The sequence below is a fragment of the Mastigoproctus giganteus genome, chromosome 3 (genome assembly GCF_048544385.1).
Source record: "Mastigoproctus giganteus isolate SK-2022 chromosome 3, ASM4854438v1, whole genome shotgun sequence".
Lineage (NCBI taxonomy): Eukaryota > Metazoa > Arthropoda > Arachnida > Uropygi > Thelyphonidae > Mastigoproctus > Mastigoproctus giganteus.
In genome coordinates this window covers 100818927-100845982 of record NC_143577.1, presented here as the reverse complement: position 1 = coordinate 100845982, position 27056 = coordinate 100818927, and the positions used below count along the sequence as shown (strand labels likewise).

Genomic DNA, 27056 nt, shown 5'->3' with positions numbered 1-27056 from the left:
GCAATTTCCCATCTCCACCTTTGCCTTCTGTAATCGTACAGAAACTCTGTATAGCGAGCCTGAAAGTTAGTGTTTGGTGTTATGAGAAGTGTATGTTCTGTTTTTATCATGTGTATATGCTTTTTTGCACAGATCCCGCACCCACTGGTGGCGCTGACCAAGTACTGGCCAGACGCACGTTTTTTCAGTGCTCTTCAAAATGTTAAAATTTAGTGGTGTATTTGGATATTTCTGTTAAAATATCAAGTCTACTGGATTTCTATTGGGTGGGTGAATTGACTGATGTTATATTTGTGACGAGCTTCTAAGGCAAAGCTAAATTACGGACGTTCATAAATTTCAGCTTGACCACATTGTTACACCGTACGTTAAGGCAATATGGCCGCCGAACCAGCGTGGACGTCTGTCGCAACGCTCCGTAAAAGTTCTGTTTAAATATGTGGTTAAACCATAGTATAAGTTTTAAATTGTGGTCTCCTTCAAAGATGCTGTTTAGAGGATCCCCTGGTAAGAAATTTTGAACATTCTATTGGGAATTTAGCAGATTACTAGTGTTAGTATCTATATCCTTTGTTTGCCAGACTGCACTGGTCACCATGTGGCTGGCAGCAAGGCTATAGAAAGGCGCTGATATAACGCGGTGGCCACGCTAGTATGCTGCAATTGACTGGGAAGGGTGCCCCACCAGTGTAAACCCGAGCTGGAAGACTGTTCCAACAAACTGTGCCCTCAATTGTGTAAAATGAACTTAAAAACATGTATTTAGTGACTCTCCCCCCCCACCCACCATAGACTCTACATGGTTTTTGTTTTCAAATTGTAAAGTATTTAAGTTATGCAAATATAAGTGTCGCTAATGCCTCCAGCTCCCTGAAATACCCCCACAGAAATCTGCTCCGTTCTGGGAACATCTCTTAATTTGACTGTCCCCCCCCCACATCTGTATCAGTGGGGGATAGCCCAAATCTGCTGCCCGCTGTAACTCAGCTACTATTATATCTACGGACTTGTGGCAACTTCCATTCATCATCAACTTGGCAGTCCTTTCTAACTGCTGACCCAGTACCCGCTAATCCGAAGTTTTTCCAATTATCCGTAAAACCCGAGAACTATAGAAGGAAAAATGTAAAAAACACCTGCAGATGCCCAAATGGGACCGGGAATCGACCCAGCCAGCGTGGATTTGCAGGAATGCCCAGACAAGGTTGAGGGCCACCCCAGCACCAAAACGCAAGAACAAGAGGGAGACGCGTAGCCAGACAGAGCAAAAAGAGCAACAAGATCCTGCAATACCACAGATAGACCTGGCAGGTGATAGTAAAAAACAGGACAAACATGTCCTGGACCCTAACATCCCTGAGGGCCCTGTTCTCCAACAAATACTTGTGCTCCGAACGGCACTTGAAACACTCTTCAAAGAACAAACAAATAGAATAACAACAGTGCTTCGGGCCGACATAGTCACCATATGGAGCAAACTAGAGACCATACTTCTTGACACTCAATCAAAGTATGAAATCGCAAACTCCAAACTGGAAGTCTATCAGGAAGGAAGGGCGAAAGAAATGCCACAGCGTGCCCCATCCTACTCCGACGTGCTGAGGATCAAAACACAAGAACCGCAAGTGTTAACCGCAGAAAACATACCCAAACGAAAGCCTCTCCTGCCAACACCACATTTGGTCATCCTCCGACCAACCTCCACAGAGGAACATCCCACAAACGAAGAGGTAAAAAAACACTGTCATTACAAACCTCGCAGGCGATCTAAAAACAACTAAAATAAACCACCTATGTGTGCAAACTGCAAGTCACAAAAGCTGCAGGCGGATCACTATCAGGGACAATAAGTGCCCTATATACCAAAAAGCAAGGAGTACATACCAATTGAGACTCGATTATGACCATATAATAACAACACATCTTAGACCATATAATAACAACAGGGTACTATTTGCACAATTAAACGCCCAGAGGTCCAAAGCAGTTGCCGCGCAGCTGACCAGGACAGCAAACGAGGAAAATCTGGATATCTTGCTCATCCAGGAACCATATATGCACAGTAAGAAGGTCAAGGGATATCCCCTGAAGTATAAAATCGTGCAAACTGATGATGAAACGCCATGGGCGACCATTCTAATCAGAAATCCAGACTACGCAGTCACCAAAATCACAAATTACTATCTCTCGTGGGCTGTATGTGCCCATGTCATCACTGCACTGGGCGCATTTTATGTAGTAACGCTTTACTGTCGGCCAGGAGAAGATATCCTCCCAGCTATAACTTACCTGCAAAATGTTCTGGAGGAATTCCCGAACGCTAAAATTGTAGTGGGTGCTGATGCAAACTGCCGTTTGCCGGCGTGGTTTAGTGAAACCCCGGAGCGACGTGGCGTGGTAAATGGACAACACCTGGAGGAGTATCTGGCAAACAGTTGCTATATGATCCTTAACAAACCAAACAACCTACCAACATTTTCAAACACGATGTGGGAGGCCACGATTGATGTTACTTTGGCTACCAGATCTCTAGCGGACCACATTGCATTCTGGACTCTTAGAGAAGACTGGACCTCATCTGATCACCGAACAATTACCTTTCAACTAAACCGGAAACTAAATAGACAAACGGTACATAGACAAATGCAACACAGATATGCTGTTGAGAAGGCAGACTGGCCTCTCTTCCAGGAGTCATTACGTGCAGCTGCTCAAGCACTTGACACAGGAGGACTAGACCCAAATAGACACCAAGCTAAAATTGTCAAGCTTATCACAGATGCAGCAAACAATTCCATAAAGCGGAAGAAACCTACTCCGGGAGCTTTTCCCTGGTGGTCCCCAGAATTACAACAACTCAGACGTGTGGTAAACACCTGCCGAAAAAATTTTCAACATGCCAGGCGTAGCTGGCCTGCAGTAGAGGCGGAAGCACTACGACAACAATACCGAACGGCCAGGAATCAATATACAGCAAAGATCCGTGAACGAAAACAACGCTCCTGGGAGCACCTAGTATTCACAGTTGGAAACGACAACCCCTGGGGAGTGGTCTACAGAGTGACCACAAATAAACTCCCCAGAGGCGAAGTCATCCCCACAACCAAGAAGCCACAAGGGGAGTACACCAAAACGTGGCAGGAATCCATCAATAATATCCTAGATGCCATGTTCCAGAAACACCTGGATCCAACCACCCCAGAACAAACATCGCTCTGCCTAAGAAATAGTACCTACACAACAATCGAAGAGGAGGAGCCCTTTACTAGGATCGAACTGGACATTTCAGCCGCCAAACTAAGAAATAGGAAATCACCAGGTGCAGATTTATTAGAGCCAGAAATCGTAAAAAAGGCAGTTGAGACTATCCCAGAAAAAATACTAAATTTATTTAACCAGTGCCTAAAAGAAGGCTATTTCCCACACACCTGGAAAACGGCAACGCTTCGGCTCATCCTCAAAAATCCAACAAAGCAGCAGGATCTCCCAGGGTCCTACAGACCCATAGCCTTACTGTCTGTACTGAGCAAACTGATGGAACACCTTCTACGAAATCGGATAGAAACTCACTACTCAAACGCAGGCCTATCCCGAAATCAGTTCGGGTTCAGGAAAGGACACTCCACTGTAGATGCATTGGAAAATATTGTTAACGCCGCAACCACAACCAAACGAAAGTACTTCCTCATCATCGCAATAGATTTTGCTGGGGCGTTTGACACTCTCTGGTGGCAGAGTGTCCTCGGCAGGCTCCGGGAGGCTAACCTGCCAGACAATCTAAAGAAATGCATCAGTACATACCTCTCAGACAGATCAGTCACAGTCACTACTCCGTATTGCTCCGTATCACGTTGATACACAGAGGATGCCCACAGGGTTCCGTTCTGGGCCCTGTTCTTTGGAATGTCGTCCTAGACGGCTTCCTAAATCTCAACCTTGGAAACGTCACATCCCAGGCTTATGTAGACGATCTTATTCTGATGCTTGCTGAGGACTCCAGAGCACAATTAGAGAACTCCGCAAATAGAGCAGTCACTATCCTACAAGACTGGGCTGACAACAACAAACTCACAATTTCTCCAACCAAGACATGTTCAGTCCTACTCAGGGGGAACCTAGATATTAGGAGGCCTCCCCAAATCAAAGTCCAGGGGGAAACCGTCAAACTCGCAACGGAATTAAAACATTTGGGAGTCATGCTCGATAGGAATCTATCCTTCACACCACATCTAACATACATCAGGAATAAAATCAGAAACTATTCTGCACTCTTTGCAAGAGTCACCCGTAAGGACTGGGGCTTGAGGAAAAGGACTCTTGCCCTCTTCTATACAACAGTATTCCTGCCAGCCATTTCATATGCCTCCGGAGTCTGGTACCACAAAGCGACCACCGTGGTCAACAGGAGAAAACTCGAGACGATACAAAGATATACCCTGCTAACGATCTCAAGAGACTGTAGGACGGTGAGTACTCACGCGCTGCAGGTCCTTATGGGTGCCCTCCCCCTGGACCTGGAGATCGTTCGTCGCGGGATCCTACACCATCTCAGCAAAGGAAAAACGTCCACCTGCCTGAACTACAAGATTGACTTAGCCAATGACCCTAAAATGGACAAGAAGCGACTCACACTGCATCTCCAACAGACCTGGCAAACCCGCTGGGAAAATTCAATCAAAGGTGAAATCACCCGGAAATTCGTGCCGACAATTCAGACGGTATATCCAAAATATCCCCACTGGCTGTCTCCAGGACTCCTGGTCAACATACCTACTCACCGGACACTGTGCATTCAGACACAAGTTGTCAGGCTTCCGGCTCAGTGACACTCCTCTCTGCCACTGTGGCCAAACAGAAACATGGGAACACCTCATGTATCACTGTCACCTGTATCAAGATCTACGCTGCCGGCTCATCACTGACATTCGATTCACACTGCAAAACCAGGAACACCTCATCCTAGAAGAAGAAGAAGACAGCTACAAAGCGCTAACAAAATTTGCTCAGGGCCTCTTCAGCAGAAGACGGACCTTCCCCCAGCCGCAACCACTGCAATGAAGAGAATGCAAGTACCCATCAAAGCTGCCCATAATCTGAAAAACAATTCGACACCACTAAGGACCACGAGAACAAATCAAACCCGCAGGGATCCGACTTCATAACAGAAGGAACAAAATGAAATCGCAAATGCACATCCAAGCTGACTGGACTAAATAACCTCTTATGGGATCTTAACCAATGAATGGCTACAAAATAAACTGGACTTTGTAAACCTCGGATGGGACAATGTCCCAAAAATGACATTCCACCGACTGAAGAAACTGCAGAGCCTCTCTGCACACTAGCCTTATTTGCGATCTGACCTGGCGCCCTTGCCTGGTCCGCTCTTCTTCCCTTTCCCTGGCCAGGGGGGAGGTGATGGTCCCTCTGTCTCCTTCCCTCCTTGCCACCCACACTTTCCCTTCTGGTGGGGCATGCCCATGCTCCACCAAGGCCCTGAGTGCCAAGCGATAGTGACAAGCGATTTTCTTCCAGTGATTATAGAGTGATCTCCAAAGTGATATAGTTTCTTTATTTTCCAGTGCGGCTGTTATTTTATTTACTTGAAGTGGTTCTGTGCTTTAAAAGTCAAAAGTAGGAACCCAGAAAGGCAATCCACCTTTCTTTTCTTATTCTTTATATATATCACTAACCAAATCCACTAACTTAAACAACCGCTTGGTCACTGGTGGCACCGCTCCTGCCTCCACGTGGCGGGGCCGGTAACCTGGGGGAAAAACCAACCCTCGGGGCGAAAAGGAGCAAAGATGGAAACAAATGAATTTCCACGTTTAGAGCCAAAGTGCTCTCAACATGAACTTGACAAGGACACCGACCATGACTTCTCTCTTTCAAAGAGACTTAAAAAAGACACTAGGAAGCAGGAATCTCCAGCTTTCCTAATAATACACTCTTTGTCATCCCAACCTGTGAGCAAGCTCTCACCTTTCATCATCCAGAGATGCCTTGAAAACGCTGCAGGTTCACCAAAAATGGTTAAACGTCTCCAATCAGGAGATCTACTAGTAGAGACTTGTTACTCAAGACATTCTGAGTTACTACTACAACTTACTTCTTTAAGCGGAATACCGATTCAGGTTACCCCACACAACACACTAAATTCTTCCAAAGGAGTGATCTCTGAATGGGATCTATTATACGTTTCTGAGGAAGAAATTGTCCAGGAGCTAAAAGATCAAAATGTCTCTCATGCAAAACGTATCATGATCAGAAAAGACAGCAACTTAACTCCCACGCGAAACATAATCTTGACTTTCAGTACTCCAAATCTACCGGATTCTGTCAAAGCAGGTTACCTGAATTGCCGCATTAGGCCTTATATCCCAAATCCGCTCAGATGCTTTAAATGTCAAAAGTTCGGCCATTCTCAGACAGCATGCCGTGGCGACGCCATATGTCCAAACTGCAGCTGCAAGAATCACACACAAGCAGAATGCAAAGCTCCAACACCACAGTGCCCTAATTGTAGTGGCAAACATCCAGCCTACTCTAAAGACTGTGAACTGTGGAAGATAGGAAAAAAAATACAAAAATATAAAATTGAAAATAAAGTCTCTTACCAAGAAGCGAAAAAACAGATCAACTTAAGTATGCCAAAACGCACTTATGCTTCTACCACTCTCAGACACGAATCAGTGGCATGTCAGACTGAAGTATCCATCTCTCCAAATATATCAATATCAGACTGGGCACAATCAGTACTCTTGATCCAGCATCCATCGAAACCGAATTCAACAGACCAAAGCAATAACACGCCATTCGCAATTCCAACCCAGAGACTTCCTCATCGTCAGGCAGCAGAAAATTTGCAAAGATCTTATTCTGCTGAGACGAAAGTATCAGGTCTAACAAGCATGGATACAGATGATTCTATCGGTCAAGAAGAACTGCTTGAAATACACGCAGAAGATGATATGGACGATAGCAATGAATCGGGACGTCCCACTTTTCCCCGAAAAGAAAAACCAAAACTGGATCGTCATAAACAATCAACTTACAAAAAGCAGTCAGATACATGTTCCACGAACAAAACCAAATAATGGAACAAATCATTCAGTGGAATTGTAGAGGCTTTCGCAGCAACATCGATGATATCAATGAACTAATTCACTGCTTCAATCCTGTAGCTATGTGCCTACAGGAAACCAACTTGACACCCCAAGTTTCCACTACAGTCAAAAATTACACTATCTACAGAAAAGATAGATCTGACACTAATAGTGCTCATGGAGGAGTAGCTATCCTGTTGGACTCAAGAGTTCCTTCCAGATGCATTCCATTGCAAACCTCTTTAGAAGCTGTTGCCGCACGCATAGTAATTGGAATCACCGTTACATTGGTCTCAATTTATCTTCCACCTAATCGTCCATATTCTATTCAGGAAATCGAAGATCTTGTGTTGCAACTACCAGTTCCCTTCTGTCTACTAGGTGACTTTAATGCTCACCACCCATTATGGGGTTCTTCCAGCTTAGACAGGCGTGGAAAACTTGTTGAAACGTTAATAGATAGACAGGATCTAACGTTGTTAAATACTGGCTCTCCTACCTATGTTCATTTTCCTACCGGATCAACCTCTGCAATAGACCTTTCCATTTGCTCTCCAGTGCTCTATCCAAGTATCCAGTGGGTAACTCTTAACGACCCCCACAACAGCGATCATTTCCCAATAATATGCAAAGTTCAAACTTCCTGTTCATTACCAACAGACAATCCAGTAAAATGGAAATTTCCAAAGGCTGACTGGATAAAATATAGCATGCTTGTCTCGTTCGACAACCATATCATACAGAGTTCTTCTATCAACCATGTTACTGAACATATAACAAACCAAATTCTAACAGCTGCAACCGCTGCAATTCCACAATACCAAGTCAGGAAAAGGCGAAAATTAAATTATTGGTGGAACGAAGAGTGCAACAATGCAAAAAAAGAGAAAAACAAAGCTTGGAATCAATTCCACAAACATCCAACCACTTCCAATCTTATTAATTATAAGCGACTTAGAGCAAGAGCCCGTTATATCAGATGGAAAGCAAAAAAAGAATCTTGGATTAAATTCGCTTCCTCAGTTAATAAAAATACAGACATCAGACTGATCGGGAATAAGATAAAATTGTTAAATGGCAAAATTCGTCCAACATCTACTCCACTAATTAACTGGAATGGACAGGAACTCTCTACTCCTGCAGAAATCGCAAATGCACTAGGATCTGTATTTTCCCAGTTGTCCTCCTCAACTTCTTATGACCAATCGTTTCAAAAAATTAAAGGTGTAACTGAAAAATCCAAACTGAATTTCACTGACAGATGTGCACTAAAATATAATCAACCATTTACCATGGTTGAATTTCAGCATGCTCTTACCAACACGAGGAACAGCGCTGTTGGCCCTGATGGGATATTTTATATAATGCTCAAAAATTTAAATACAAAGTCACAGTCATCACTGCTGTTCTTCCTCAATCGAATATTCACTGAACATACATACCCAAGCTCCTGGCGTCATTCCTACGTTCTGGCTATCCCAAAACCTGGTAAAGACTTCTGTTCCTCAAAACTACAGACCAATTTCACTTACCAGCTGTCTGAGCAAAACCCTCGAAAAAATGATTCACCACCATCTGACTTGGTATCTTGAGTCCCAAAACTTAATCAATAACAATCAATTTGGTTTCAGAAAAAATCAGTCATCATTGGACCTTATGATTAAAGCCGAAACAAACATCAGAAATGCATTCATCAAAAAGGAGCATCTTGTTATGGTCTGTCTGGATATTGAGAAAGCCTTTGACACCACATGGCGTTTCGGAATTTTAAAGGATCTATATTCTCTTGGCCTGAGAGGAAATTTGCCATATTTCATCAAAAATTTCTTAGAACAAAGATCCTTTCAAGTTCGTACCAAGGAATTCTCTCTAAAAATTTTGTTCAGGAAGAAGGAGTCCCTCAGGGGTCCGTTCTGAGCGCCACTCTATTCGCAATTAGAATTAATCACTTAACTGAACTTATTCCGAAAACAGTGGACTCATATCTTTATGCCGATGATCTCACAATCTCCTGCCACTCTCAAAATATGAACTACATTGAGAGACAATTGCAGATATCAATAAATCAGATTTGGATGACACAAAACGGTTACAGACTATCCAGCCAGAAATCTACTGCCATTCATTTCTATACCATACGTAAAATGCATCCTGATCCTGAACTCCATTTAGATAACTCATCTTATTCCAATAGCAAATAGTATTCGTCCACTTGGCTTAATTTTTGACTGTAAGTTAAACTATCAAAAACACATTGAACATCTCCGGACAGCTTGCCAAAAAAAAATGAACATACTCAGAGCCTTATCAGCGACAACCTGGGGAGCAGATCGCTACACCTTGCTTCACTTATATAGATCCATAATTAGATCTCGTCTGGACTATGGCACGCCTGTCTTTGATTCTGCTAGGGAAAGTGTCTTATCTCGTCTCAACCCTATTCAACATTCAGCTCTAAGAATAGCTCTAGGTGCGTTCAGATCTTCTCCAGTGCAAAGTCTCTATGTAGAAGCCTACAAAGCTCCTCTAAACATCAGAAGAAAGATGTTACTATTGAACTACGCAACCAAGATCCAAAGTCAGTCGACCCATCCTAATTGGTCAATATTTAATGATCCGCCACTCACGATATTTTATAGAAACAAACCACAAGCAACTAGGCCTGCAGGTATTAGGTTAATGGAACTAGCAGAAAACTGGAATATACAACTCATAATAGTCACAACACGGCATGTCGTCATGCCGTGTTGTGACTATTATTTCCACCAATGGGGGAAATAACACTCTTTAACGGGTATTAACATCCAGCAGCTCCACACTGCACATTTACAAAATTATCCCGACTTTGCGAAAATATATACTGACGGCTCAAAGCCTGAGAATGGATCAGGTGCAGCAGTGGTATTCCATGACACTGTCACTTCCGTGTCACTTCCGACAGAATGCAGCAGTTATGCCATAAAACTTGCTCTGGAAAACATTTCCCATCTCTCAATCAAAAAGAGTATAATCTACACAGACTCGCAAAGTGCCCTATTAGCAATGCAAAAGATTTCCCCATCTACTCATCCGGTACTACAGCTAATCAGATCAGAATTGATTCGTCTCCGAGATCATCGGCAAAATGTTGTCTTCTGCTGGATCCCAGGCCATACTGGAATACCGGGAAACGAAATTGCAGATGATGCTGCCAAGCATCCATCCAGCACATCCTCAATGAATTTTCTGGTCCCATTCAGGGATTACAAATTACATATACGAAATATATGTAAGGAACGATGGAAACTACAGTGGCAAACGCACATTCACAACAAACTCCTTGAAATTAAACCTATACCGCAATTATGGGCCTCCAATTTTCGCACAAACAGACAAGAAGAGGTTGTCCTGGCCAGAGCCCGAATAGCCACACCCATTTGACCCATCTATTCCTGTTATCAGGTAATGACCCTCCACAGTGTTCACATTGCCACAAGCCACTCACAATAAAACACATACTCCTGGAATGCATCTTGTATAACAACTCCCGTCTAATTTCATTCACTTCTCTCTCAAACTTACTGGAATTGTCACTTAGCCATATCATAGGCGAAAATTCAAACCTTACAGAATTCTTTTTCTTTCTGAAACGAATTGGTTTATATAACCGTTTCTAACTGTTTCCATAGAAGCCAAAAAAATTAGTACTAACTACTATGATAGGTGCAATGTGGCCTAAGTAGCCTTTGCACCAGAAAAAACCAAGCACAACAACAACAACAATGCCCCACCAAATCTTGGAGTCACCCTCCCTATCGACTCCATTCTTCTGTCTGTCGCCCCCCCAGCCTTCAGTCTCCCTCCCACTCTACCTGCACGCAAGCGAAAGCCCCACACATCCAAACTTAATTACAGCCAAATTTGATTCACCCACAATTTTCGGCCTCACAATTCTAGCACAACCACCACGCGATAACCTCTCAAATTTTTTTATTTATTTTTTTTTTTACTTAGTTATTTTATTTTATTTTATTTTTTAGGTCCTAACCACTGAAATCTCAGGAAACTAGGTGGCAGGACCTGCCAGAGTACTTATTTAAAATATTGGTGTACCTGGTCTGCCTCCACGGGGCAAAGTGTGGGCAACGTGACCCCAAACACACTTTACACTTTACACCCACTGGTAGTGCAGTACTGGTGGGTGCTGTTTGGATAAAACCTAAAGAAAAAAGAAACTGCCTGAAATTGTATGTTGTCTTACTGTGCTAAAGCACAAAATCCTGCATCCACCAGAGGAAGTGCTATACCGGTGGATATAGCACTTCCTCTGGTTGGGTATCCCCCAGGATACCCAACCTGGAGCCCACATAAAAATAAATAAATAAAATAATTAAAAAAAAATTAAATAATTAAAATAAAATGTAATAAAACTGCACCCACTGGAAAAACTGCATATACCAGTGGGTGCCACAATCCTATTCCATGTACCTAACCTGGGAGCCAGCTAAAAAAAAATAAAAAAAATAAAAAAATTAAATAAATAATAAAAAAACAAAAGAAAGACATAAAAAAAGAGAAATAAAATAAAGAAATAAAAATCCTTCATCCACTGGAGAAAACACTATATTGGTGGGTACCACCAATCCTGCCCCAGTATCCTAGCCTGGGAGCCAGCAAAAAAGGAATAAATCACCTTCTAAATTTACTTCAGGTTTAATGATGATCCGTCATAATGCTTATCCAATGTCTATGCCGCCAAAAACAGTTACATAGAACTCTTGCAATAAATGAAATCTCATCTGATTAACAAGATAATTACTTTCATTGCCAAAACTAAAATCTTCGACATGTAACAATAACTTTTCTCTTTGTTCAGAATACAAATGACACTTGTATAAAATATGATACCATGTCTCAGGCTGATCACAACTACACAATGAGAATTTACAAGGCCAAAAGGGTATAACTTAAAATTTCAGGACCCATGGCCAGTCAGGACATATGACAATTCCATTACTGGAAAAAAACATTTATTATCAAAAGTAGAAGTGACTCTGGGGATAAACAATCTCGTCACCTCCCCGGTGTCACTTATGTCCCACCACTGTTGCCATTTCAAAACCAGTTGATTTAAAATATCCTTCTTGGCTTTAGTCTATGGGTCCCCAACCCTTTTCATCAGAGGGCTACATAGAAAATTCATAACAAATGGTGGGCCAGAGTCGGTGCAATTTTGATGACTAAAAACACTTTAAACCAAAAAACGCAATTTTAGCGACTTCACCAGGTCAAACGAGGTGTACAAGATAGAAAAACTATATAAAAAATTATAAACAACGGATATTTATTGTAAATAAAGACATAGTCATATTAAAAATCACAATTTTTATTATTATAATCATGTTTGATATTTCAGAAATAGCAAATCAATGAGATGTTTGTAGTTGTTTTGATTTAGCAATAATCGAAATGTTAGGTTTAATAGTAGAAGTTCCCAATCTTAAAAAGTCTTGAAAATGTTCATCTGTCATTCTTGATCGATGTTTGGATTTTATATACAGGGTGTTTCAGTTAAACGTTTCAGAACTTCTAAGAGGGGTAGGGTACATCCTGACAACTCGAAATCATATAGCAATGTGGGGTCGGAAATGCTTTCCTGAAGCGGTGTTGTACACAGAAGCACCATAAAGAAAAGAGACCGTAAGTGAGAAATCGTTTTAATAATACATGAAAAGAAGCAAAAGGTACATGGATTAAAGTAAGTGTTCGACGTTTCTTCCACGGGCTACAATGCACGCCTCACATCTCCGACGCATGGACATCCGAACATTCTGGAATACTCCAGGCGAATTTCGAATTTCTTCGGCAGCTACTGCGATTCTTGCAACCAGCTCCTCAGCATTGTCAACAGGGGTGTCATAAACTAGCGATTTCATATGACCCCAGAAATAAAAATCAAGACATGATAGGTCGGGTGACCGAGCAGGCCAACGCACGGGACCACCACGTCCGATCCACTGTTGACCAAATGTGACATCCAGGTAGTTACGAACATCTCCGCTATAATGGGCATGGGCTCCATCGTGTTGGAACCACATTGTGTGTTGCGTCGATGCAGAAATCTGTTCATCTCTCAAAAGTTGTGGCAATACTTGCTGCAGAAAGATCAAGTAGATAGGTCCGGTTAGACCTATCTACTTGATAATCCATGTACCTACGGTAATCCATGTACCTTTTGCTTCTTTTCATGTATTATTAAAACGATTTCTCACTTACGGTCTCTTTTCTTTATGGTGCTTCTGTGTACAACACCGCTTCAGGAAAGCATTTCCGACCCCACATTGCTATATGATTTCGAGTTGTCAGGATGTACCCCACCCCTCTTAGAAGTTCTGAAACGTTTAACTGAAACACCCTGTATTTCATTTTTTAATAAGTTTGTTCACATAGGTAAGTGCTACCAAAAATAGAAATTATTCTTCTTGCTAATTTTTTTTCTGGAAATTCATTTTCTGTCAAAGTTTTATAAAAGTTAATGTTTCATTTTTCAATAATGTTTTGAGGTTATCGTTACTTTGAAAATCTATGATTTCTAATTGTACATCTTTATCTATTTGTGAAACATTTACATCAAATGAAATAATGTAAATAATTTTCTGTTGTTTTCAAAATCAACAAATCGATCAACAAATGCTTCCATCAATAATTCAAGATTTCGGACAAAATTGGAGGTAGAAAAATCATGATTGAGCATATTATTATATAAACTTTCACAACACAAAAAATGGGAAAAATTATTTTGTTCAATTTGATTTTTAAATAATTCTAATTTTGTCTGAAATGCTTTAATATTGTAGAACAAGTCATTTACAAGTAGATTGCGACTTTGAAGTTGAAGTTTTTTATTCAATGTATTCAAATGTTCACAAATATCTGTTAAAAATGCAAGTTCCCATAACCATTTAGTCTGTTAATTCTGGGACTGGTTTTAATTTTTGTTTCATGAATATGTCTATTTCAGTTTTGAGTTGAAAAAATCTTTTTAACACATTACCGCGACTCAACCATCGCACCTCCGTATGATACAACAAATCACCATATTTGCTTTCGATTTCTTCCACGGAAATTTTAAACTGATGATGGTTCAGGCCATTTTTGCGTATAAAATTCACAATGCTAATTATAGTAGACATGATTGAGTTCGAAGACAGAAATTTACCACACAACGATTGCTGGTAAATAACACAATGAAATTGCATAGGTCTTTCAATGTTTTTGGAATCAAAATATTTATTAACATGGCCGATGAAACCAATATTTTTTCCAACCATATTCTTTGCACCATCAGTCGTATTTGCTGTCAACAATTCCCAATCAAGCTACAGGTCTACAAACACTTTTGATACGCTATAAAATATGTTTTCACCAGTGGTTCCATTCTTCAAGCTTTCAAGTTCTTTTGTGACTTCAAAATTTTGATTTATACCGCGTATGTAAATGAGTAATTGTGCTGTGTTGGTAATATCTTCACTTTCATCAATTGCAATCGAAAAATTTATAAAATCTGTAACTTTTTGTTTCAGCTGATCTTTAACATTAGCAGACATCTTCAATTCTTCGATTCTTCTTGCTAAAGTTTAAGCTGATAAACTTATAGCAGCAAAGTACTTAACTTGATCAGGGCATATTTCTTCTGCAATTGATAGGCACACTATTTTCACAAACTCGCCATCAGTAAAAGCCCTCCCTTCTTCAGCAATGATTTGAGATGCTCACAAACTAGCTCTAATTAAATTTAAATTCTGGTTAGTGAAACATGTCATCTGTTGTTGTTGTCTCTTGAAATCAAAGCTCAGCTCTTGTAATTTCTTGTTTCACAACTGTCCTTGAAGTTTATCGTAAGTTGAGGCATGTTTTGTCGTATAATGCCGTTTCAAATTATATTCTTTCAACACAAACTGCTTCCTTACATATAAAGGCAGGTACGTCGGTTATTGTCTCTTATAAAAAAAATAATTAATCGACCAAAGTTCATTGAAGACACGAAAGTCAGAATCAATGTTTCTTTTCCTTGACATCCTGATTCGCTAAAATTAAAATTAAAAATTCAAAGTTAAATAAAATTAAAAATAATATGCATTTATACAAATAGCACTAATAAATTGTTGCGCATGATAATGGGTGCAGCGGCCTGACGATTACGGTCTGAATGAGAACAGCTGACCAGGAGAAAGATTAATACGCGTACTTGTCTTTACATTGCAAACTGCAAAGAACGCATTGCATACAATTCTTTCACTAATACTTACTTGATTAATATTTAGATTAGTGTTTAGCAGTTGTTTTAACAGTCACTTATTTTAACTTTACTATTTCACTTTTTGACAACTTGTGTTTGCCGGAAATACCCGAGGCTATAAACTTATAGCCTCGGGCACTCGCACTGTTGGGATTTCCGATATCGCAAGAAACACTGCTGCCAAGTGGAAGCGCACTGGGTTGCAACAATGTTACAAATTTATATTTGGATGCATTTACATTATATTTTGATTAAAAATATCCTTATATAAGATAAGTAGCAACCAAAAAAGATTTCTATAGAATAAATTTCACGAGGCGGATGAAATAGTCTTTTGGGCCGGATTGGGCCCGCGGGCCGTAGGTTGGGGACCCCTGATGAGTAGCATTATCAGAAGTAATATTCATAAAATAAACAATTGTACCTTTTTTGTTATAGTAGCAAAGTGCCCTGTATACAATGTGTAAGTCCAATGGTAAGTGGCCTGCCAACACCTGTATTGCATTAGTTGAAACTGTCCTGCATACATTTAAAATAACTAACAGCATAGACCTCTGGATTGAAAGTAATTTTTGTTAATACTTAACAATTACAACCCAATGATACCACACTGAAGCAGCATAGGTTACAATGGGTAAAACCACTGCTTTGTAATATAGTAGTAGTAGTAGTGGCATGTGATGCAAGAAAGCAAGTGTATGAGCTTATGCAGCATCAGGGAAAAAAAAAAAATCACACCATTCCCTCCAAATGCCTGACCAGTTCCTCCTTAAATTTATTCAGCCTATCAACTTCCACAACGGCAGATGGAAGTTTGTTCCAGCAATTAACCACCTGCTGGCTAAAGGCAAATTTCCGCACATCTATTCTATATCTGTCTTTTCTTAATTTGAATTTATGCCCCCTTAGGTTCGTAATCTGAACAAGTGGAAGGATCCCATCAGAATTCAGCGTGCTCAACCCATTCAAGGCCTTATACACCTCAGTCAGATCACCACGCAGGTGCCTAGTCTCCAGCCACTGCAATTTGCAGAACTTAAGCCTCTCTTGGTAAGAGGATCCCTTCATTCCCCTCACCAATCTTGTTGCCCTTCTCTGTACACGCTCAAGTAAGTCTACATCCTTCCTAAAATGAGGCCTCCAGACCTGTACGCAGTACTCAAGGAGTGGCCGGACCATTGCCTTATACAGAGGGACAATCACCTCCCTCTCCCTGCTAGCAAAATTCCTATATATCATTGACGAAACCCCATGACATGACCTTCCCCGGCAGCCTGTCTGCATTGCTCAGAAAACTTCATATCTGACTGCACAATTACTCCCAAGTCTTTTTCATTTTCTACCACCTTAAGTGTAGTACCACACAGTTGGTACGTTTCTCTGGGGTTACTTCTACCCATATGCAGTACTTTGCATTTGTCAAGGTTAAATTTCAGTTGCCACTTCTTAGCCCATCTGCCCAAATTATCTAGATCCTGTTGCAGTAGCACACTGCCATTACTGTCATTAACAACCCTGCCAACCTTTGTATCATCTGCAAACTTCGACATTAAGCCTGATATACCTTCATCAATATCATTGATAAATATACAAAACAACAGTGGACCTAACACCGAACCCTGTGGGACTCCACTAATAACATTAGTCCACGAAGAGCAGCACCCATTGATTACCACCCTCTGTCTTCTCCCACTTAACCATCCTTTTATCCATTGTAACAACTTACCCTTAATACCATTCTGCTCCAATTTGTACAGTAGTCTTCCATGCGCAACAGTGTCAAAAGCTTTCCTGAAATCCAAATATATGATATCAAAATTATTTTTTGCATCCAGTTCCTTTGTAACCACATCATAATATCCTATCAGATTTGTCAGACAAAACTTTCCCTTAACAGACCCATGCTGTGTCTGAATTATTGCTGCAGTCTTGTCTAGATGATCCTGCAATGCATCTTTAACCAGTGACTCCATTACCAGGAACAGAAGTTAAACTAACTGGTCTGTAATTACTCATGTCACCCTTTGATCCCCCTTTGTGAATTGTGGATACATTTGCACATCTCCAGTCCGTGGGAACCTCCCCTGAGTCCAAGGATGCTCTCATAATTATGGCTAAGGGTTTGCTTAGTTGCTTTGCCACCTCCTTTAATACAACTGGATAGATCCCATCCACCCAGGTGCTTTTCTTATATTTAACTTCAACAATTTCTCCTCCACTTTGCTTTCAGTTATTACAAAATCATTAAGTATCCTGCTACAATTTGATAACCTTTTGCCATTTTCAAACCTTAATAATTCCTCACGTGTGAATGTAGATGCAAAATACTCATTCAGTTTGTGTTTGCTATCTGAGCAGGATCATCAACAGTCGAACCATCGATGTCAAGTGGACCAATCAGATTCATCCCCTTCCTTTTAGAGTTTATATAAGTAAAGAAACCCTTCCTGTTTTTCTTAGCATCTTTTGCCAAGGATTTCTCGTAATCTGCCTTCGCCTGCCTAATCTCCTTTGTGACCTGATTACAGACTAGCTTTATCTGCCATAGGCTTCTGAGTCGCTTGATAATTTATATGTATCCCATGCATTTTTCTTCTCTGTTAAGAGTCTCATTAGTTCATCAGATAACCATTTAGGCCTAAACCTTTAACAATATTTCTTAATAGGTATGAAACTTTTAGTAGCATCCACGATTAATTCCTTGAATGCTTCCCACTTAGAATTTACTGTTGGTAACCTCATCAGTTGATCCCACTGTACAGAACTTAAAAACTGTCGGAGACCACTGTATTCACCTTTACGGAAGCAAAAACCCTTTCCTTTACCCCTAATGGTAATTAAATCTTTAAGTAAATCCCACATCAGTACACTGTGATCACTGCCACATAGTGATTCCTTTATCTGCAAATTCTTAATACACGAATGATCACTGCTGATAACCAGATCAAGAGAATTACTTTCTCTGGTTGCCTCTTGAACATGCTGCTGCAGAAAACAATTATCCAATATATCCACAAAAGTCTGACTAGTGTGTGAGTGACCAACCCACAAGTTCCAGTCAATATCTGGGAAGTTAAAATCCCCCATTATAAGACATTCCGATTTACTAGCCCACTCTATTTCTCTGTACAATTGTTCATTATACTCATTTGAGTCATTAGGCCTATAACACACTCCTACTCTTATTTTTGCTTTTGCAGTGCTTATGTTGCACCAAACTGACTCAACAGTGCAATGTTCATCTATATCAACTGGATGCACTTCTTTTGATTTTGTTTTTCTTAATTAACAGCATAACACCTCCTCCCTTTCTATCCTGTCTATCCTTTCTGTACACATTGTACTCCCCAAATTCCAGTTCAGCATTCCTTATATCTGTGTGACACCATGTCTCTGCTATTCCAACAATATCCGCATTTGATGTCTTGACCAACACTTCAAATTCATCAAACTGATTTACTTTACTTCTAGCATTGGTATACATGCAAGCATACATGCTCCGACTCCTATTCCTAGTTACCCTAACACATTCCATATACCCACCTATTTCAGGATGACTGCCATCCGTCCCTGAAATCCCCAACACCCCACGCTCCAGGTCGCTACTTATTCTAATAGAAGTTGTGCAAGAATCACCTTCACCTCTGCCTATGGCTACTGTTAAACTATTAGTCCTTGTATCCCCCCCAAGCTATCAGTTTTCCGACCCACCTAACACTGCCTCGATAGCATCAGCAAATATCCTTGCACCCTTTCTATTTAAGTGTATCCCATCCCTATAGAAGCAGTCTCTCCTGTTAACAAGTACAGTCCAGGCTGAAAAAAATTCTACCCCTTGAGCCTTGCACATTCTTTCCAGGGCCGAATTGATCGATAAGGCTCTCATCATATACTCCCTTCTATCGTGTCTGGGCAGAATTGCAGACACTTTCAAATTCAACCCTAATTCTCGGCTTTTGTTCAACAGTGACCTGTACTTGTTAAGTAATTCTACTGGAGACCAGTAGAATTACTTAACAAGTACAGGTCACTGTTGTCATTAATATCATTAGTACTCCTAATATCATTAGTGCCAACATGTACAACTATATCACCTTTTGTGCCCTTAAAAGGTGATATCTGCTCTTCAACATCATCAACCTTTGCCCCTGGCAGACATACCCTGGTCCTGTTCCACCTATCCTTTTTACAACGCATGTTTTCTGTTTCCCTGACAATAGTCTCCAACAACTACTAGCTCCTGAGGGACCAGCGCATTCTGCCTTGGGGTTTGCCGCTGTGTTGCGTGATGACCAAGTGCAAGCTCTAGCATTGATGTGGGCAGCTGAGAGCCTGATGGGCCCCTCAATTTAGATCTTTCGAGGGCATCCACCCTGTCCTTCAAACTCTCATATAGTCCCATAACAAGGCTGAGTTGTTGCCCTGATTTCCTTACATCGCGCGCACACAAAGACATCCCCCATGGCAGTATCATGTTCCGTTCCAGAGAGTCGGCAAACATTTCACAAGTCGCACATTTTTTTAGGCTCTGATGCTTTGGAGAATCGTCACCCTCAGTTCTCCCCCAAGTCACAGCACTCCTGCCACTTTGTGCCCGCTGCTCTAGTTTGGGGCATGATACTTTAAATTAATAAAATCAATAAATGAAATTAATTAAATGTCAATACTACGCTATCTAATAGAAACAGTGAAGCGTATTACTCTATAAATTATATGTTAGAGCTACTTAACTACCTCAATTAAAAATTTGAATTCCCTACCACTATATACAAAAACAATGGCTGCAAGATTCGAACGAAATAACGGTTTTACGTATATTAAGTATTATATCTACAAAAACTGTTTATCTAAATTAAAATAAAAATAACCAGCGTAACTATAAGACTATGTATTAAGTACCATATAAAAATAACAATTATGTAAATAAAAAGGCAAACATCATTTTTTCGGAGCCTGCAACTCACAGCTGCAATTTTTAAAGAGAGTCAGTGCCCTCTCCCAAAATTTAAATTAAGCACCCTTCTTTTCAGACCCTATTCAGATTTATGCACTAGTCTCATACCTAAATACTTCACAACAGACACAAAGGGAATCTGAATTTTATTAATTTTAGCCCTAAGTGATGGTTTATAATTTAATATCCCTTTAAAAAGCATTATAATGATTTTAGAGGTAGAAATCACCAACTTATGCAAATGACCTCCACATTTTTTTAAAACCCACGCCACTTTAGTTTCATCTACAAATCTAGATTTCCCCATAATACGCAAAACCAAACCATCAGCATGTGCTACCTTATGGCGCCTCCGTAGCCAGGTGGGAAGGAGCAGCAGTGCATAGCACACGCTTCTTGATTAGACCGGGGTTCGAGCCCGTCACCACCAAATACGGAGAATGCGGAAAGGTCAGGGAATGACCACCGCATATCCCGGAGCAATATGGCCTTAGTTGCTAATGCTCCTAAAAACCAAATAACAAACAACAAACAAACAAGCTACCTTATGCAACTCGGGAATCTGTTGTTCAAGCCAAAGATTAAGCACAATGTTCCAAAATAGTGAGCCCAATATAGACCCCTATAGACAACCCCTCAAAATATTCCTTTCAAACTTTAAATGCCCTGATTTTAACATAATTTTCCTAACATTTAAGTAGCTTTGAATTGTTTGATACAGTAACTGTGGACATTTCGGTCTCCTTAGCACCATTAATACTATCATGCCATACCACATCAAAAGTTCCCGTGAAATCAATAAAAATAGCTAAAACATATTTATCCGAAGTCTCTCTTACAAAAGACATGAGATCATTGATAGCATCCTCAGCGGAATGACCTTTCTTAAATTCGTATTGATATGGTAAAGTTAACCTATTCACATCCAACACCTGATTCAGTCTTAAAAGAAGTCTCTCAAAAATTTGCCTATGTTAGCCAGCAAAGAAACCAGCCTATATCCCATAGGATCATTTAACTGTTTTTCCTGGTTTCTGTAACAATTTTACTAACCTCCAACTTCCATATTTCAGGAAATGTTCATTGAAGCAAACATGTATTATAAATTAGTCAAAATATCTGGATAAATCTCAACCATTTTAAGAATGGCAACATTTTCCCCTAAATCAACCCTCAGGGTTTTAGAACAATTAACTTGTTTACAGATAATTTTCAAATCCTCCACAGTAAACAGATCAGTGTCATCAGAACCAACATGCAGCGAATTGGACATTCTAATCGAGTGTTGCTCCACTGTTTCCTCCCCACCTCCTTGATCATGCGGAAATAACTCAGAAGTAATTGCCTTAGCTGTAGAAATCCAGTCAGAAGTTTCCATACTATTTACAGACACGGTGTTCATAATATCCCCAGATCTGGGTTTATTTTGAGTTAGTTTATATGTTAATCCCCAGAGATCTGTATTGCCCACGTTATTAACCAAATTCTTCCATGCTTTCAATTTACACTTATAGATGGCCTTAAAGTAAGCTTTCCTTTTACTTTTATGAAGAGTCTGATAATATAATGCTTCATGAGTTCCCCAGTGCCTGTGCCTTTGGTATAGTTTTATACTTGCAAATACCTGTTTCCTTAAACTATTTAGATCTGATGTCCACCAGTTCACAACCTGCCTCTTAAGATTCTGCTTTTTGGTTCAAATAGTGCACTTTGAACATTAAATGCCAAGGAATATGCATTCTAAGTATTTAAAGATAACATATCATTTGAAAAATCTAAATCCAAACACAACGAAACTTGACCATTTTATATTTCTGTAATTAAATCTAATTAATTCCATATTATTATTATGCCCACTGCTGGGTAAATCCTCTAAACTAATACAAAACAACAGAGCTCTATGATTACTATTTGTGTAGTTAGTTTGCACACACACCAATGACAGACTCTCCTTAAAAGCCCTTGAGTTACCAAGGTAAAATATATATTTTGATCTTCCATGCACCTAGTTAAAGGTAAAGGGCTGCCCCAGTCTATTAGCTACACCTAAATTATTTTGCAAAATAAAGTCCTCCAACAAAAGACTCCTCTGATCAATTTCCCACTAAACCACAAATTAGACTTTCCATTGAAGTCCAATGCTATTATTAAATTACTGCTGCCAATTACACTATAAACATTTTTCCATATAATGTATGGAATTCAATATATTTGTATTAGAAAGACAATAAAGAGAAACCAAATTGAAAGACAATCTAGATGAACTTAAACTAACACAATTTGAGTTGTGATCACATAAACCAGACAATGCAGTAATCTGAATGATCTTATTAAATATAACAATTGCAGTCTTAGGTTTCACATTCTTAACACTTGTAACTCTGGCTTCAACAGGGAAACCTGCAAGCTTGTGCTCGTGTCCAAAGGAACTGGTATATGGCTCTTGCAGGCACAAAATGTCAATACCTTCATCTTGTACTACCTTCCTGATCTCATCAGTGACTGCACGTCATCTGTGAGCGTACTATTCTGTAAGCTGTACTATTCTGAGTACCATGCTTCCATCAGTATGATTAAAACTCAAATTTAAATTGTGATTACTAGAATTATTCATTATAAGTGTGCATGCTTGGTATTTCTAATGCTTTTTTGTACTCCAGACAATCTGAACTTACTGAATGATCATGGACTCTGTTTACAATTCATGCAACTAGGATCTTGTTACTAAGAATTTGTTATGCAGGTTTTAGTGATTACTTGGATTCTCTACCCTGAAATTGACTACCTAAAATCAGACCAGATGATTTTATGTATACATACAATAAATATAAGCCTGATATGGAACCTGTTGATGTAATTTCCTTAGTCTGATGGTATTTGCCATTGGGCTAAAATGTTACTGTATCACTTTTAACTTTCAGACAATAGGAACTCTGGCTTGCTCCACATAAATGATGAGTGTATTAAAGTATAGTGTTAATTTAATGTTTTTCTTATAAACATTATAGAAACTTAGGCAGTTATGTATTATTATATTCATAACATAGCAGGACATTCATTACATATGAATGTCCTGTTATATTATATACAGGATACATCTGTAATGGATAGGCCTTAATTCCATATAGTCTGTTAAGGTTAGTCTGTTTTACTGTTATGGTGGTTTAATAACAACTTTTACTCAAATATTCAGGACTACTTGTTTAAAAAAAATTATAAAAAAAAAATATTCTAAACTTGTAATTTTTCACCTCTCCCCATATGAATCTAGGCAGTGGACCAGTTTTCTTGCCGGTGCTTCAACATCTGGTTACGTCTACATGTATTCCTTCTATTACTTCTTCTTTAAAACTAAGTAAGGAAAACTGAATTATTTTCTATTATAGCAATAGATAATTTTACTCCATGTAAATTTTTGTATTTTTATGCAGTAATATTGAGACTAAATATTTTGTTAGTATTTAATTATTTATACAAAAAAATTAAAATGGTGAGTCGGTCATCGATTTTATTTATATGTCTAGATTGAATTATCATTGTCACATTTATTGAGGAACAGACAGCACTTTGTGCAGGGATAGACTAGTTTCAAGCGAACTATTTTTAACACACCAAATTTATTAGTCCTCTTAGTATGTTTTAAAAATTCTTTTTAGTACCAACCCATAGTGCACTGGTGTGCAAAACTTAAGGACCAACACTATATCTGAAGTTTACAACCACAAAATCAAATGAAACAGCCTGTGGAGATTTGCACAACTGTGGCCATTCAGTAGAAAGCTGGTGCACATGAAAAAACTTGGATCAGGATGAGAGGGTGCACATAAACAGATAAAAGGAGCAGTTATATGCAAATTACTGAATGGTGAGCATGATTGTTACAGACGTTCGATTGGTTTTATACAGTGCTACAGACAGCGAAATGGCCGTAGACAACATCTGGATGACTTTACCCAGGGTCAAATAATTGGGGAGCTTGAAGAAGCTTGAATTGCGAGGAGTGTGGCTGCAGAGTTCAGTATCACTCATAGCATCGTCTCACGTGCATGGTCAGCCTTCAGAACAACAGGTACAGCTGTTCGAAGGACCAATGGTAGTCATCCATGAAAAACAACGCCCAATGATGACCACTATATACTCCTACAGGCCAAGAGGGAGTGACACCAGACAGTGGGATACATTGCAAACCAGCTGCACAGGATGCAGGATATCGTGGTTTACTGTGGCCAGACGACTCCACAAAGGTGGACTGTTTGCCAAATGGCCAGAATGCTGTGTCCCTTTAATACCTGCCCATTGGAGACACCGTTTACAGTAGTGCATTGAACACAAGGACTGGACAGCGGCGCAGTGGGGCAAGGTACTCTTTACTGATGAGAGTAGATTCAGTCTCAGTAGCGATTCTGGACGTCACCTGATCTGGCCAGAGGTTGGCACCCAGTATCATCCAACAAACGTCACTGAAAGGGATCGATATGGTCGTCGAGGTGTTCTTGTCTGGGGAGGCGTTATCTTGGATGGATGTACACAACTCCAGATACTGGAAGGCGGTACTGTAACCTGTGCACGCTACTGCACTGGGGTAATCGTTCCCCATGTGCGTCTGTTCTGAGTGCCATTGGCCCTGAGTTCATGTTTATGAATGATAACGCCACACCCCATCGCACTGCAGCTGTCGATATGCTTTTGGAAAGTGAGGACACTTCGTATGGACTGGCCTGCCCGGTTTCCCTTGATCTAAATCCCATCGATTTAGATCGCGGGAAAATGTTCGCCAGCTGAAGATGGCGCTGACAGAGGAATGGACAATGTTAACGTAAGAACTTATCAACAACATTGTTCTAAAAATGGACAGGTGGTGCAAAGCCTGCATCGACATTAGGGGTGGCCATATCTCCCACTGAGGACCACCTCTTCCTTTTGTTCCATCTTTGACAGTGATGCATCTGTATCATGGCAACCATTGCTGTGTTGCTATTTTTGAATAAAGTCCCTCTGTACCATTTTGCTTCCGTTGTTTATTTTATTATTATTATTATTATTAGCCATATGGTGCAAGGAAGCCTGAGGCTTATGCTGCACCAGCAAAAAAAAATCTGAATTACCATGAGAGAGAGAGAGAGAGAGAGAGAGAAAATAAGAGTCGGAAGTAGAAGGGAATCGCCAAGAAAGAGAAGAATGATGATATCCAGCTCAGGACCCTGGTGTGCCAAGCCCATGCTCATCAGATGTGAGCCCTTGGGGTTATGTCGGTGTTATTTCCTTCATCATTTCTGTAACTCACGAGGTTCCTTTTGTATGCTTTTCCCATATCCAGGCCACTCCTATGAGAAGCTACAGATGAAATGAGCCCTTGGGGTTATGTCGGTGTTATTTCCTTCATCATTTCTGTAACTCACGAGGTTCCTTTTGTATGCTTTTCCCATATCCAGGCCACTCCTATGAGAAGCTACAGATGAAAACCTGACTGGTCCTTAAGTTTTGTACACCAGTGTGGTTAAGCCAGTCTATGTGTAGATTACATTCTCCACATGGCCAGCTTGTTCCTGCTCTTCACAATTCAGCATTTATCTCTATATCAAATTCTGAACTGTAAACGAATAACATTAGTAAATATTACCACATCACAATTCACATTTATAATGAAGGCATATGATGATAAATAAAACAGCTCTTCACAAAAGTTTTATATGTAGATCAGATAAAATTTAACAATTTTTTAAATTCTCTTATAAATTGGAAAAGCCTTTAAAGACATTTTTAAATATATTTTGCAATATTTTTTTTTTTTCTCTATTTGTCCCACAGCCTTTCCATGTTCCAAGTTATTAGCATGGGCCAAACCTTTCCTTGTATGCATAGAAAGTACCTCTGTACTTTCTATAATCGGAAAAAGAGACATTGAAATAGGCACAAAAACATCAGCAATTACAAACTAATGGCTGTGCCCAAGTTGCTATAAGGCATGGGTGACCAACAAGTCGATTGGAGCTTTAATTTTGGTCAATCATGACTAATTTTAAATTTCTATATAAAATAGATTAGTCAAAATCTAAATGTTATTATTAATATTATGGGCCCCACTTCATATGCTTATTACAAATCCATTGAACCACATGACTACTTTTGTTGCCGCGTATCCACTAGGCTTGTCTATTGAAAATTCGTGCAGTTACGTTGTGGAGAGCAACATGTATGTGTCGAATTCTTATTTAGCTTACTTAATATTAATAACTGAACAGTACTTATACATTAATTTAATACCCTTTGATTTAAAAGGAATACTGTGAAATAGAGTAAAACAAATCATTTTCATCAAGAGTGGGAACTAGAATACTTTTTTGTAATGATAAAAGAAAAATGTTGTTTGATTTGCAGTGCTTCCGTGGCTATACCCAAAAGAGGAAACTTAGAAAGTCACTTACGCACTCCATGGTAAATATCAATCGGATTATCTGCCTAAAAGTGACCTTAGAAAAAATAAATTAAAAGAAATTAAATCCAGATTATTCGCACAACAAAATTTCTTCATTTACAATCTAAAGCAGTAACTGCAGCATCATTTGAAGTGAGTTGTCTTGCAAAAAAATGCAAACCATTTTCTTATGGTCAGTTGATCAAAGACACATTTTTGGAAATAACAGATTCTCTTTTTGAAAGTTTTAAGAACAAAAATGAAATTAAAAATGCTCTTCAAGATCTGCAATTATCTCGA

The 27056-nt window shown here is 39.7% G+C and overlaps 1 protein-coding gene across 1 annotated transcript in view; it reads left to right on the top strand.

The window, feature by feature from the left end:
* TM9SF3 (transmembrane 9 superfamily protein member 3) overlaps positions 1-27056 on the top strand; it is a 357433-nt gene that overhangs the window by 278534 nt on the left and 51843 nt on the right. Inside the window, exon 12 of the mRNA XM_090369370.1 lies at positions 23613-23696. Within this exon, the coding sequence (XP_090225496.1) occupies positions 23613-23696 (84 nt within the window). The remainder of the gene's footprint in view (positions 1-23612; positions 23697-27056) is intronic.